This window comes from Labrus bergylta, chromosome 11 (genome assembly GCF_963930695.1).
Source record: "Labrus bergylta chromosome 11, fLabBer1.1, whole genome shotgun sequence".
NCBI classification, from domain to species: Eukaryota; Metazoa; Chordata; class Actinopteri; order Labriformes; family Labridae; genus Labrus; species Labrus bergylta.
In genome coordinates this window covers 18605568-18620177 of record NC_089205.1, presented here as the reverse complement: position 1 = coordinate 18620177, position 14610 = coordinate 18605568, and the positions used below count along the sequence as shown (strand labels likewise).

The 14610-nt window shown below is 41.2% G+C and overlaps 1 protein-coding gene across 1 annotated transcript in view; it reads right to left on the bottom strand.

Annotated features, from left to right (window-relative positions):
- Positions 1-3445: 3445 nt before the first annotated feature.
- dph1 (diphthamide biosynthesis 1) overlaps positions 3446-14610 on the bottom strand; it is a 58395-nt gene continuing 47230 nt past the window's right edge. The window contains exons 9-12 of the mRNA XM_020653687.3: positions 12911-13011; positions 7045-7123; positions 4629-4763; positions 3446-4240 (exon numbers count right to left, since the gene is read on the bottom strand). Coding sequence (XP_020509343.2) covers positions 4160-4240; positions 4629-4763; positions 7045-7123; positions 12911-13011 — 396 coding nt within the window. The 3' untranslated portion in view covers positions 3446-4159. The remainder of the gene's footprint in view (positions 4241-4628; positions 4764-7044; positions 7124-12910; positions 13012-14610) is intronic.

The window sequence follows — 14610 nt, the reverse complement described above, 5'->3', positions numbered from 1 at the left end:
GCACAAGAGCCACTCTGCCTCAAATACACACTGATGGACAAAACATGTTCAAAAACAAACTTTCAAGCATCTCCTCCTCTTCTGTTTATTTTTGTTGCAGTGCCATGAGTCATGGAAGATATTTAAAAAACAAAAACACTTCCGTCTCTTTTCCACCCATGCCTTAAGTGCTAGTATAAAAATAATTATGATAGAAGCAAATGAAGGCTATAAACTCTTACAAAAGCTTGGGACAATGCATTTGCTGAGTGAAAGGTAAATGCTGAAGTGGCCTGATATGCAGACAGTGACAGTTAAAGTGAGAAGGCGGCTGTGAGAGGCTGCTGTGACTCAGCCTTTCCCTGGTCAAAGAAGTAAACAACTAAATGCATCACATCTGCTGCTGCATGTTTTTTTTTTTACCTGGTAGCAGACAAAGCGACAGAAAAAAACATGAACACAGGAAAAGCAGTTCATAGTTCCTGAAATGCATTTGTCCGTCAACTCCGATGCTCTGTGCTTTTTAAGGGTGCATTACTGATGGCCTTAAAGTCATAAGAGGGCTGTGGCTAGGTGTTATAGCAACCAGATGACCTGTAGAATAGCAGTTAGTGTATACCCATATCACTGTGACACGAGCACCTGTTTTGTTAAGCACAGGCACACGTCTGCAGTTTCAAGAGAAACCCATAATAAATATGACACCAATTCTCTGTGGGCAGCTTTCCCTCTTGGTGCTGATGTCAGAGGAAGTATTACTGTATGATTGACACTAGAAAGGGTGCAGACATGATGTCAAGAAGGTTAAAGGAACATGGAATCAAATTCTTATCAAATCTGTATAGAATTACACCCACAGAAACAGGAGTACACCGGCTACTTTCACTCATCCGTCACTCACAGGCCGCTCTGCCCTTTTAAGTGAAACGTTGGATTTGAAGGCTTTTCAGGGATTACAGTTAACTATGCAAACAGTGCCACCTAGTGGTCACTTGGCAGTTTGCTAAACTGGGAATAAATCTGAGAGAAAAAGCCTGAGTGAGTGAGGTTGACATTATTACATATAAATGATTTCAATATGGTTTTATTGGAATGAATGCAAATGTCAAGTGACTTAACTAAAATGTAAAGAGAAGTAGAACAAACAGAAACATTTCTGAATGTCTTCTCAATGATGATTCAGTGTGCGTATGTTTGTTTTGAGTGGATTGTCTATTTATGAGTCAGTGTTTTTCGGTTTATTAGTGTTAATCAAGTTCAATCTGCTGTCCACAGATCATGACACGAGGTGATACATTTTGCAGCTATTCAGGGTGTATTTCTATAAAATAAAATAAAATATCTGTGAATCAGAACCACATTCATTTTGCTCTCGTGCTCCCTTGTTTGTTCTCTTTGATGAGCCTAATCTATTCCCCATACGAGGTCATTAATGTAGCTTCATCCATCTATTCAGAAGTGTACGTACATTTTGCTTTCCACAGGTAGACAGTTTAATCAGTTTCTATTAATCACACAGCAGACATTTTCCTCTGAGGTCAGGGTCAGAATGGGAGTCTCAAAAGCCGTTAAAATATTATATCTGAACGTAGAGAACCTAATTCTAGACATTTCAGCAACTATATCGTCATTAGTTAGTGAAACCTTGAGGGTCACGGAGCCATTTCTCATGGGTATGTAGAGTTAATTATGTATCTTACAGACTCCACCGTCACCACAATTTAAATAGAGTTATGACTCGAGCTGCACAAGTCAAGGAACTCAAATCCCTCGCTAATATTTGTGTTGGCTAGTTAACATTAATATTAATATTTATAGGGCTAATAACACTTTCTGATTGAAAATGTTATCAAACGATGCAGTCGGACTATCTAACAGTAGATCAGGTATATTAAATATATTGTTTTAACTTTAAAAATTGTCTGCATCCACATTTTCACTATAAATATTGTTTTCCCCCAGTTCCTGATCATTTGGATTTATGTCTACATATATCAACTGTTGATCATTTACCAAAGACAAATACTCTGCATTTTGTCATTAAGTCTGGGTCATATTATTACACTGCGCAAGTACACGACCATGCAATTTAAAAACATACAATAAAAGAGCTATGACACTGGTTTAATCTTACATCCTCTTTAAAATAAAAAAATTAGATCTCTGAGAGGCTTTCAAATGTGGCATTGTTTGACTCCCATTTTGACTTACATTCAATTTAAGGATTGTTTTATATGCCTTATTTGTCAATTATTTATGTCCTCTTTTAAAAGTATATGTATGTGTCTGTAGTTAGTGTTTCAATGAATACATGTAGCAATATGTGGTGATAAATGTGTATAATGACATTATTTTCAGCCTTATATGGAAGATTACTTTTTGTTATTGTACAATACAAAGAAATGGAAACATTATTAAAGAGAATAAGTGTCATTTAAAATAACATTTCACACATTAAAGGCACTTTAAGGTTACTGTTGGTTTTGATTATGAAGTACATTCAGTTCATTTCTTAAAGCAGTGATTCCCACAGGACCCTGGGGTGGGGGATTTATAAGGGGGTCCCAGCAAGACTTCAGTTTGATGTCACACACTGCACTGCTATTCTGTACTTTATGCAGCCAATGTTAGAGGTGGATTAAAAAAATAACTTAATGTGACTGACTGTGTGTTTAGTGTACGCTGATATATGTTGATGTGTAGGGTGAGTGAAGGTGGTGGAGTTTGAAAATATTTTCCCCTCCACTTATTTGTCATGTAATAAGGGGCCCTATTTGACTACATTACCATATTCTAGATCATGAGATCAAAATCAGATTGTTGAAATCTGATAGTCATTGTAAGGTATGTGTGCATATCTGAAAATGAGGTTAAACACTGCACACTTAAAATGAGAAGGGAAAATGATTTATGAATCTTATTACTCCCTCCTCCCTGACAGTGTGCACCAAAAACTAAATCAATTATCAGCTGTGGGGGAGCTCAGCTGTCCAATAATTTATTCCTGACTACCTAAATCACACACTTTATTGTAGTGAACACTGAGCTCTTCAGAATGACAGCCACTACTTTGACACGTGAGAAACATCCCGAGACACATGGACAACTGGCGGGACGTGCAGAATCACACTGGCCTCTGTTGCCAAGGAGATGCGAAACTAGAGGAAGGATCTGCCTGGTAGTTGAAGAGAAACAAGAAAACTCACACAAGATGATACTCACCTGAGAGAATGTGCTGCAACCTGGGGGAGGGTCACAGGTTCTCTGGATTGGCCGAGGCCATGCTGCGCTGTTGTCAATCATATTCTTCAGTGGCAGGCGAAGCAGCAATAGTGTTCACATATATTTCTTTATTTATTGACAGGCTCCACCATCAATAAATAATGAGGATGGCGAGCAGTCGTGACTGGCGCTGCACACATCGAGGATTCATACCCCTCCCAGCATTAAAATCATTTCATGAAAAAAGATTTCTGCGTTTGATTTATTGTTTCAGAACATAAAAAGACAGAGTAAGCTTTTTGTCATAATGCATTACATCATCATCATCCAAAAATCTGAATAATTATCTTATAAAAAGTTAGATAATGTAGAAGTGTTTCATAAAACTTTTTTAATCAACTACATTTCAAATGTGTCAGAGCTCTATACAAGGATAAGTTGGACCAAAGCCTCCCACATCTACACATATTTAAATTCCATACAATGTGCGCAAGGTCATCCCACACTTTCTCTCCCTAACAATAACATAAAGCGTGTCTCCATTACAGAAAGGCCCGGCCGCTTCTCCTGTGCAGGAAGAACTCCTTTTCACAGAGCGAGAGGAAGTGTCTCCTTCATGGGGAAGTTTTTTTTGAAGAATGAGCTCATAAAAGAGCTGGCTATTCTCTCAGCTGCATGCATTTTTTTTTGGAGCTCAGAGCCCATGCAGGGAGAACGTGAATAAGAGCAATGAATTTGGTTTGATCGGCTGTGCTGTAAGACGAGGGATTATTTATGGCTGGTAATCCATTTGAGGAGCGGCTCACGGCTTCCTCTGGCTTTGGCTTCTGCTCTGTTGATAGACTGTCTGGACACATACCCGCTCTCCTCCTCCTCTGGTCTGACCCCCCTCCAGCCATTACAGAGGCACCGGCAGGCACGAGACGAGCCACGCCCACGCAGCGCCGCTCCTTCCGTGTCATTCCCCTTTACAGCCACAGGGGGTGCACTGGTCCTGCCCACACTGGTTAGGAGGAAGGGCTGGCTCCGAGCCTCGTTTCTGCAGGCGGGCGGTTGGATAGCATTAACAGTTGGAATAGTGACAGTACCTACCCTCAGACAGATTAGTGGTAATGTGGGGCATTATGCATTCTGAGGAGTGTTTTCTCACACATCAATTAACTGCACGTCTAGGGGTCTTTTTTAATGGTTTGAATAAATAAGAATTATATGATGCACATCAAGGTCAAGGTCACAGCCACGCCTTAAAGAGGTGTCTGAATACACGTCTTGTTTTCATCGTGCCACTTGGTGTCAGTGTGGTGACATCCTGATAAAAGTCATAAAACACATGCTGAACACTCAGAGGGTTCACTCTGTGAGATTTCTCTCCCCCTCCTCTCTTTTTCCCTCCCTCATTGGCTCTTTTATCTCCTGCCCCGGCTCACCTGGTTCTGTCTGCGAGTGGTCCGTGCAGGCTGGTGGTCAGGGTGGTTGGGGGTCCACGGCCCAAGGCTCTGATTGGAGTAGAAGTCCATGGGGTAGACTTCCTTCCAGCCAACCTCCTGCAAAGCTACAGCTGCCTGAGAGACAGCGATATCACAAATAATTCATCTCACTAACCTGAAAGTGTAACACCAGCCTACTTGTATGAGGCGCTACAGTGCATGATTCTGCTGTTTCTATCTCGTATTTGGAATGTTTTGGGGTAAACAAGCAGCAGGAAGCCGCAGCATGATGAGAAGACAACAACAGATAAGACAGGTGTCATAATATTAATGTTGGATAAGAGGCAGAGTTGTCATGTTATCCCTATGCAGCTGCACAGCACGACACAACAGCTGTTGCAGGAGAGCAACAGCACTCGTATGGCAGTGCTGTGACATAAGTGCAGACTGCTCCATATGGAGGAGAAGTGTGTGTGAATATTGATTCTGAATGACAGAAAGAGCAGCTCAATGATTGAACAGATGAATAAACAAGAGAGCAGAACAAAACATTTTGTCAGTTTGCTCCTCCATCTTTCAAATGATTTATACTCTAAAAGCTAAGCTCAGTTATTACAATATGGGATATTTTAGATCATGTGTGAAAAATACGACGACGACACACTTGAATATAAAAACTAACAAAAGCAAAAATCTTTAGACCCACTTGAGATGAGATCAAAGCAAACATGAACAGCACAGTTAGTAAGTGATGAAATGTCTTCTCTGGGGACATGATTTGTCACTGTTACACAGCTTGTGTGTAGCACCTGTATTTTATAGTGATAGTTGTAGAAACACACAGGCTGAATCATTACAAAAAACATAAACAAAAAAACAGGGAAGGAAAAATTCTATTTAACATTTCTTCATATTAAAGGAAAAATAATCTTAAGGATAAAAACAAGAGCAGTAAAGATAAAGATACAGCATGTCGCTTACACCCCCCACCCGCATGTTTTAAGAGTAACCAAAATGCGCGACAATTTTTTTTGTATAAAATAGCTAAGTATGTGCCTCGAGGTATTTTGAAATATTAACATGTCTTCTCCCCTCTGTATCCAGATACAGAAAAAATAGTATATGGGTTTACTTAATTTCCTTAAAATGAGATAAATCTTTTATAGTGTTTTTTGTTTTTTCCTCCCCATCGTCCCTTCTGCCAGATTTCTCTTCATTTCCTCCTAGCCTCCGCCCTCCTCTCATTTCTTTAGCTTTTACCCCACGCTCTGCTCCTCTCTCTCTCTCTCTCTCTCTGTTGAAGCTAGCTTCCCCTGCTAATCCCTGCTCTGACAGGAGAGCCAAGTGTGTCTTATTGACTATAAATATAACATGAGACGCACTGAAAATAAATGCCTCCCCCCCCAACACACACCATCCACCCTTCTCCTTGCTGGCTCCACCCTCCCTTTGGCCCTTTTTCATCTTCAGTGTAAATGCCACAGTGAAAAAGCAAGACACACTGAGATGTATAGCGCTCATAGGTATGAGATGAGAGTGAATTAAGACTCATCTCAACCACACACATACTGCATGGACGTAAGTGTGGCTGCATATTATCTCTAATGCACAAACACCGTTTCCAAATAGCTGTGAATTTGAACTTATAGACCTCTGCCAGAAACAGTACCACATAACCATCACTTTCTCTGCCAAGGTGGATGCTATTATTATTCTCAATGGCCTCTTTCTGCAATGTAAGAGGGGCATAAAGATATGTAGTCGGAGGAAAACAGCGAACCATTTCAAATCAAGAGTCAATATTCATGACAGCAATTCCCCTCGCAGCCATTTCACAGGGATTCAAATCAGTAGCAAATCTTTGTAGACAATCGTGGACTCAATTAAATGTCGTCATCAGGTGTTAACCAGCGGAGACACATAATAAGCCTGAACAGCCAAAAACGTCACAGAGGGGCTTCAGCAGCTGCAGCAGAAAACAAACACTTGCTTTGAAATGGATCTTTATGGGTTGGTGTTCAATCTATCTCTTCTCTTTTTTTTTTTTTTTTTAGAAAAACAAGACAGCTGCAGAAGAGGGAGGGGAGGGGTGTGTGTGTGTGTGTGTGTGTGTGTGTGTGTGTGTGTGTGTGTGTGTGTGTGTGTGTGTGTGTGTGTGTGTGTGTGTGTGTGTGTGTGTGTGTGTTCTACTAGCCAGTAGGGGGGGCTCGTCTTCTGTTGATGCTGCTTTGTGTGTGTTTGTGTGCAATGGATGGAGGGAGAGATTGAAAGACAGGGGGACAAGCAGGCCTTGATAAGTCAGAAACAAAATCACACAGACTTTCTTTCAATCGCAGGTCTGCAGGTGTGTCTGTGTGTGAGGGCAATGCACGAGTCTACCCTGATAAGTTAGTGACAGCTGTGAGATGATAAGTACCTCATACGGGGACAGCAGGGGCTTGGAGAAGGCTGTGCCCCAGTCGATAGAGAGGCGTGGACAAGCGATCTGGACCCACCTGTAGGAGAGAGGAGGTGCAAATTCGTCCTCAAACGTTCATCCATAAGTGAGAGCAAATAGGCGTGCAAAAACAGAGCCGGTCAGAGAGGGCTACAGATCGAGATCCTATTAGGCAGGCGGGGCACATCTGCAGTTGGATACGTGATGCAACTGGGGTTTTTTTGCAGGGAGGAACCTCCCTCCTCCTGATCACCAGCATCTGCTGGTGAGATCTGTCCTGATTTGCAACAGCTCTAAAGACGGCTACAGCGACACAGTCTGAATGCATAGTGAGCAAGTGAAAGGAGGTGGGAAAGAGAGGGAGGAGGGTCAGAAGGGGGGGGGGGGGCAGTGTAGACTTGTTACAGGAGGCATAAATAGAAAAACAGGGGGAAAGAAGCGAGAAGAGGTGAATAGAGAAGAAATGCAGTGAGAAAAAAGAGGGAGAGGTTAGGTGAGTGTGAATTAAAAAAAATAAAAAAAAACCCTGCACCAGCCCGGTCTCAACGGAGGTAGCCTACATAGCTGGCAGACAGGGTGGTGGAGAGGGGGGTGGGGGTGAGGTTTGGGGGGGCTGTGTATGCGAGAAATGCATCGGGAAAGGGTGGGTGAGAAGAAAGAGAGGGAAGGACACAGATATACAGCGATACTGAGAAAGAGAGGGGAAGTGAAGTAAAAAAAAAAAAAAAAACAGGGGAAAGAGGGGCTGAAGAGGCATGAGCAAGAGGAGAAGAGAGAACAGAAGAAGAAGAAGAAGAGGGGAGGAAGATTGGCAGGGAGAAAAAGTGTTTACTCTGGAAAATGCATGAAAGAGCGAAGCGGAGGGAGTGGATGTAAACAGCTGGAGGGGGAAAAATGAACAATGGGAGAATGGAGACGCAGAGGAGCTGCCGGGGCTACGGGGGTTAGCTTTTACAGATCAATGCTATCCACGGCCGCATCTGCACCGAGGGAGCGGACCCTCCCCTGTCCCTAATGCTAATGATGGAGCTCTATCAGAAGTATTGACAAATATGAACTGAGCTGCAGTGCACATAAAAAAAAGCCCCAGAGATAATGTTAGAATTAAGTAAATGTCAATAAGACTACATCTGTTTTTAGATTTAAGCATCTGGAGGCATGCATGTGACACACATAAAGGAAAAAAAAAGTTCTGGTGTAATCGATTGAATACTTTGATGCCTTCTGCGTCAAAATCCCCATCTGTCTTTTCCTCAATTTTCAACTTACACACATTTTCTCTAACTGCAAAATTGATTGCACCGTTGACTCTCGCTCCACTCTGCTTTCTGTCACAGAAACATTCAAACCCCTCTAGGCAAAAGCATGGCATTTTCTCATTTTCAAATAACACTCTTTTTTGCAAAAAAAAAAAAGAAAGAAAGAGTGAATTCTTATTCATGCTTCTAATTTGAAAGCCAGCTGAGTCAGACATATTTGCACCGAGCACCAACTTCCTCTGACCTACGTTTGCTGAGTAGAGATGGAACTGTGGAAACTGAAAAAATGACCTTTAAGTCCATCAACTGCTGTTCATAACTGGAGCCCGTTAACGTAACACATGTATCAAAACCGCCTTGGTCCAAATACACAGTGAGAAAGAAGTAATTACAAATGGGGAGTACTGCCTGTATGAATTTGTGTGAGCAAGCAGCATGTGTTTGCGTGTCTGCCACACGTATGAGTGTCTATTTGTAGAATGAGATAAAAAAAAGAAGAAGAGTGGAACAAAAAAAGGAGGGTGTTTAATAAGCAAAGAGAGACAACTACATGAAATGCTCAGAGCCGATACCAAAAGCAACGTCTGAGAGGAAAGTGAGACAATAAGCATAAAAGGGATGCCCCCCTTAGGAGCTGATAGCTGATTGGCACATAGAACCAGAAGGGACTTTTCTAATATTAGCGCTGAGACAGGCTGAACTGTGCAGTTCAGTAAAACTCTGGTGCGCCTTGCCAGGTATTGTACTTCCATCTTATATCTGGCCTTCAATCTAGCCAGCGCAGTGGATAACTCAAATCATGCAGTGCAGGGGTACAAAGAGAGAGGAAATAAAAGAGGTGCATTACTTCTTCACAGACACAGACACAGTTCAACAGAAATGAAGAATTTAAGAGTACAGGTTTGGTAGAGACCTGGTCTCTTCCCCTCTCAAATGATCAGATTTCTTAGCAGAAAGTAAAATCCTTCATCACAAAGACACCGGCAAGGATTAGAGAAGAAGGACGCTTGCAGTGATACATAAAGAGATCATAGTTTCGTCACTGCTCGGCAATGTTCTAGTCCGAGCGATGGCTTTGCTGCATTTCCTGCTGTGGCCCATTACACCCTGACACTGTTGGTGAGACCTCCACCTGCAAGGCTTCGCTTCAATTACACACACAATCTTGACCCGCCAGAAGCAAGAACAATTAACCTTTCAACGCAGCAGGAAAAAAAAAAAAAAAAAACGTGAGAAGTGCTCATCTCTGAAGGCACACTCAACTGAATAAAACAAACATTTTCATTTCAATTGAGTCAAAAATTAAAAATTCAAACAGGAAGATGAAAGCCTGCACTGCACTGGGTGGCATTTACGCTCTAGTTGAGATAAGTGTGTGTGGTGTTCAGATATCAGTACAATGGTTTAAAACCTGCTTGGGGACAGCCTAATTACACACTTAAGAGCATATGCTAATGGTGTCTCTCTCTTTATATGAGCGAGTATGTGTGTGTCTAATGACAGAGAAAGCCCGAGGGTGGGTTCTGCACAGTGGGCTGTGTTGGCTGGTGCTGAGCACTAATGTGTCCTCCACCACCCCACCGTCTATCTCTCAATCTCCTGCTCTCTCTTTCCTTATATTCCGCTTTAAACACAGATTAAACAAAGCTTAAAGCATATGGTGGTTTGTAAAGTCTGTTGGAGTTCATGTAGGATGACTGCCTTCTTACACACTACTCTAAGCGGAGAGTTAAAAAATAAATAAAAAAAGAGGAAAAACCTCAAACAGCCAGGAGGAACTTTTGTTTGAGTCAATTATTGCAGGCCCATGAACTAAAAGGGGAACGCCAGGTGTCGTCAAGATTTTGATCCAGGTGGCCTGTGCCTTTGTTTTCTGAAGAAAGGGATAGAAAGACTTGTGATTATGTATTTATTTTTTAGACACAGCTGTGTGCGATCCATAACAAAGTGATGACGTATCTATTTGTGACAATGTCATTTATATATAACTGAAAAATAACAACTGAGAAACTTTTTAAAATGATGTATTAGCTCTGTGCATAAACCCAGTAAAGCCTACAGTTAATATGTATAGTTGTTCTGTTATAGTAATGCTGATTAAGATGTTGATAGATGTGTCTTTAGAATTGTAAGATAAGGCTTGGTAGCAGTAGCCTATGACATATTATTATGTTATAAGCCAAATACAGTAATGTCAACCATGACCTGTGGGGACAACAACGTAACACCTGAGAGATGGAATTTCATAGATAATACAAACATCGTATAATACATGTCTAGGAGGAAAACAGGGGAATTCAGGAGGACTTGTATGCCTTTGATGTCACTGATCATTTCCTTGATCAATTTTTTTTTTTTTTATATCTCTCTGCTGGTCTTGCCTTTTTTATGCATGCAGCATTCTCTGAAGAAAAGTCCCTTCCTGCTTCTTTTAGACTTAGACGGGAGGAAATGTAGGCTCCTGGGTCTGTGTTCCAGTGACGGGCATTAGAAATATCTACATAGCAATAGTTAAGGCTATATTTTTTTTAAAAGGTCATAAAGCGGCCTCAGTATGACATTGAGTGTTTTAGAACCAGTTTAAACTCCTCACAGGAAGATTTGTATGGGTTTTAATGAATAATTCTCACAAAATACTCAGGCATAGCCTCCAACAATACAAAGTCATAACGGTTTCTGACTAAATGTCATGGTCATTTTTGTGGATGTAGTATGTGTCGTCATTAAATGAAGTTCCACTCTATTGTATTGGGCTGTAAAACTTGAGTTATATAAACAAGAGTGGACTAAATATATATTTATGAATGGGGAGCTAATTAGCTAGGTGTACTGATAAACTGGATGGGGTGTACAAAAGATAATATTGTTTATGTACACCATGGGCCCTTCATTTTGTATTCAAACATTTGTTTTCACCTTGTTGAAAAGCTTTTTTGTTCTGTAATGAGGGTTTGTTTTGGTTGGCTGAATCGTGCCTGACTTACATAATTTCAGAGTTGCACTCATACGTCAGTCCGTAGAGGAGAGCCAAAAAAACTCAGGAAAAAAAACGGCTTTTACCGTGATCGCTCGCTTTCCAAACACAGCCCCCTCAACTCTCTACCTCTGCATCTCTCTCTCTCTCTCTCTCTCAAAACTCCCTCTCAATCTCTCTCAGACCTTCTGTCCTTCTCTCACCCACTCCTCCCTCACACATCACACCTCTCATTACTCCACAGCGAGAGGCCAATCTGCGGGTTTGTGAGTAGCTTGTGTGTGTGTGTGTGCCTTTGTGAGTGTGATTGGTGCTGCTGCTGCACATCAGTGTCTCACTAAACCCTTGTCCAGCTGCACCTCTGTTCTTCTGCTTTGAGGTCAGACACATCGGAGGAGCTGCACCTACGAGGAGCCTGAGCACTCGATATTTAATTGAAGAAACTTGGGCTCATTTTCATTTTGAGAAAGTAATGAGTACAGAGAGTAAACTGCGCCCTCCCATTGTAATTATCAGGAATCTATTAATGACAAGTTCCATGAGTGCATCAATAAAGTCACACTTCACTGATAATTTCACAATTTGTGAGGGGAGTGTTTATATGTGGTATTCATTCGTTCAGCTTCCTTGGGCTGAGGCAACACAACATATTGTTACACTCATGTTAAGAGGATTTACATGAATATGAAGCTAGAGCGTAAGTTTAAAAAGAACATGGGCAAGGTTAAATCTTTTTTACAGCCCTTATTCTACTCTGTCCTTCTTGCCATTACAGAATGAATAATAAGCCTTTGAATAGATCATTCGTGTGTAAAATGTTTTATGTCTGGTGTGTCAAATCTGAGTGAAGCGTATCAAGCCTTCAGTACACCGGACAATTTGTTTTTGCTTCAAACACAAAAACCATGGTCCCACCAAGGCATGAATACCAATTTTGTTTATGAGCCTTCACACTCTGTGCTACTGTTTGTCCACTTCTTGTTAGACACTGAACTTGCAAATTATGCCGACTCTGAAATTATATGTGCAATGATGCTTACAGAATACATTTCAAATGTTGATGACTGAGACTTTCATTTGATTTCTTGCTGTTGCTCACAGTTGCTCTAAGGGAAACGATGTGAACACATCAATAAGGCTTTTAAAAAAATAAAAAAACAAGAAAGGGTTGTGATAATACAATTTGCCAATGAAGAAAAAAAGACCAAAATGGAGAACTGTTGAGTTGACGTGTTGAAGACACCTGTGATTTTAACTTCATTGCGGCAGAAATCCATGGAATTAAGTGGACAAAACTAAGAAATGAACTTAAAAAAAAAAAAACTTACTTTGAGAGGGAGAATTTTGGCTCTCCAGGCAGCATTTCATTCACTGTATAATAACTTCTAGATTTACCCTTTGACCAAATACACCAAGAACCTAAAAACGACTCATTGATCTGTGCTCTACAACCATATCCTGTAGCAAAAAATGGCAAACAAAGCAAAATATATTTCAAAAGTTCTATCACTTATATTTATCCACCACGGCTTAGTATTTCTGATTCATTCAATTCAGGAGTCCTTGAATTCAGAGTGCAACAATGTATGTATAAGTACATCTTAATACTCACGCGTCCACATCTGGCATCAGATCCAGCTTGCTGGGAAAAATTTCCGACAGGAGAACTCGAGTAAAAGACTTGCTGTGTGACTGTAACCTTGACTCTAGGTGCTGGGAAGAGAAAGAAGAAAATGTAAGGGGCCAAAGAAAATGCTTTCATTCCACACGTCAAACACACTTCTCCATAGGGTTATAAAACGGTTATAAAACTGCACTTAATCAAGTGATGCACATAATAAATCACAACCTATGACATACACCCACACAGGTACAACCCTATAATTCAAGGTTGTCCACAGGTTTTAGCTCTACCATTAACAATGAAAGCAGGAAGAGTTTTCAATGCAGTTTCCAGCTTCTATGGTCTCATATTTCATCAATTTCCAGGAGGCTTACTCAAGTCTCAAGGGTGGTTACAGCAATTAAAGCAAGGTAGCAGGGAGATTTTCCTTTCCCTTTTGACCTCTAGCTTCTTCTGGCATCCCCTGGCCAGACGGAGTGTGTTGTCCCCTTGGGATGTCCTCTCGGCCTCCTTCCAGTTGGCACTGGAGAGAACACCTCCAAAGGGGACCATCTGGTGCGCATGGGGAACCAACTTAACTGGATACTTTCAAGATTATGGGTTATGCTTTATCTTTATCACGGCCAATGAATCTTTTCATTTGATCAATATATGCCAATGCATAAAATGAATGAGGTTTACTTAGGGTTCCTTCAATCCTTTAGAAAAAGGTAGTTATTCTGATCAAGATCTTCACTAATGTCCAGCAGACATCTACATTACTTTTAAACTAAACCAGCTGTCGATCTTATACAACACTTGCCTACAAACAAGGCCAAGTGATACTTAACCTTCACTTAAGGTGGCAATTTAAACCCAACCCAAAGAAAGGAATACATTATTTCAGGCAGAGTATTCTCCAACTCCCATTGAACACTCATTTTACTCACTGCCGAGAAAATGATGATGATGAGCATATACTCTATAAGGGGACATTAACAACCTTCAAGTACATGGAATATATGTGAATATGGAACATCTCCCTTGCAATGCAAGGTCTGGTCCATTGTTTGACGAACAGGAATTGATTTGATTTGGTTCTTCTGGATCTGAGATTCAACAATTGGCTAAGCAAACAACAGTGAGTGCCTTGCTCTCTGTAGAATAGTCATCCAGATGTATACTTTATTTTCTATAGGGAAACATTTAACCCAGTTGTGCGAAGCAAGGGAATTATGAGCTTTCCAATAACTGCTTGGCATCAGCCAGACGATTGGCTTTAGAATTGGTGCTGTGTATAGAAGGGGGTCCAACTTCCTTAGTATGAGTTCAGCTCACCAAGGATCTGAGCTTTGCCTTCCATTTACCAAAGCACCTTAGAGGGGAGTGGGACCACAAAGGGCCAGCCCCACTTTACTTTCCCGGGCCCCTTGGGTACATGCCCAGACACCGTGCCTGGTCTAACATCCATAAATGCTGGCCAGTTCAAGGAGTTCTTCTTTCTGATTGACTCTGCCTTTAAAAAAAAATGGAACTGGAACCTGGACCAAGATGTTATTCAGGGATACAGCAGGCAGCCAAACCAGGTGACAAAAACCCAGCAATGTTCCTGCAGTGAGATAAAGGTATGAGTGCTGCTGATTTCAACTGATATCAACTTGGGAGTATCATGAGACATTTCTGCAACAGCGCTGTTATCAGGTCAGCTA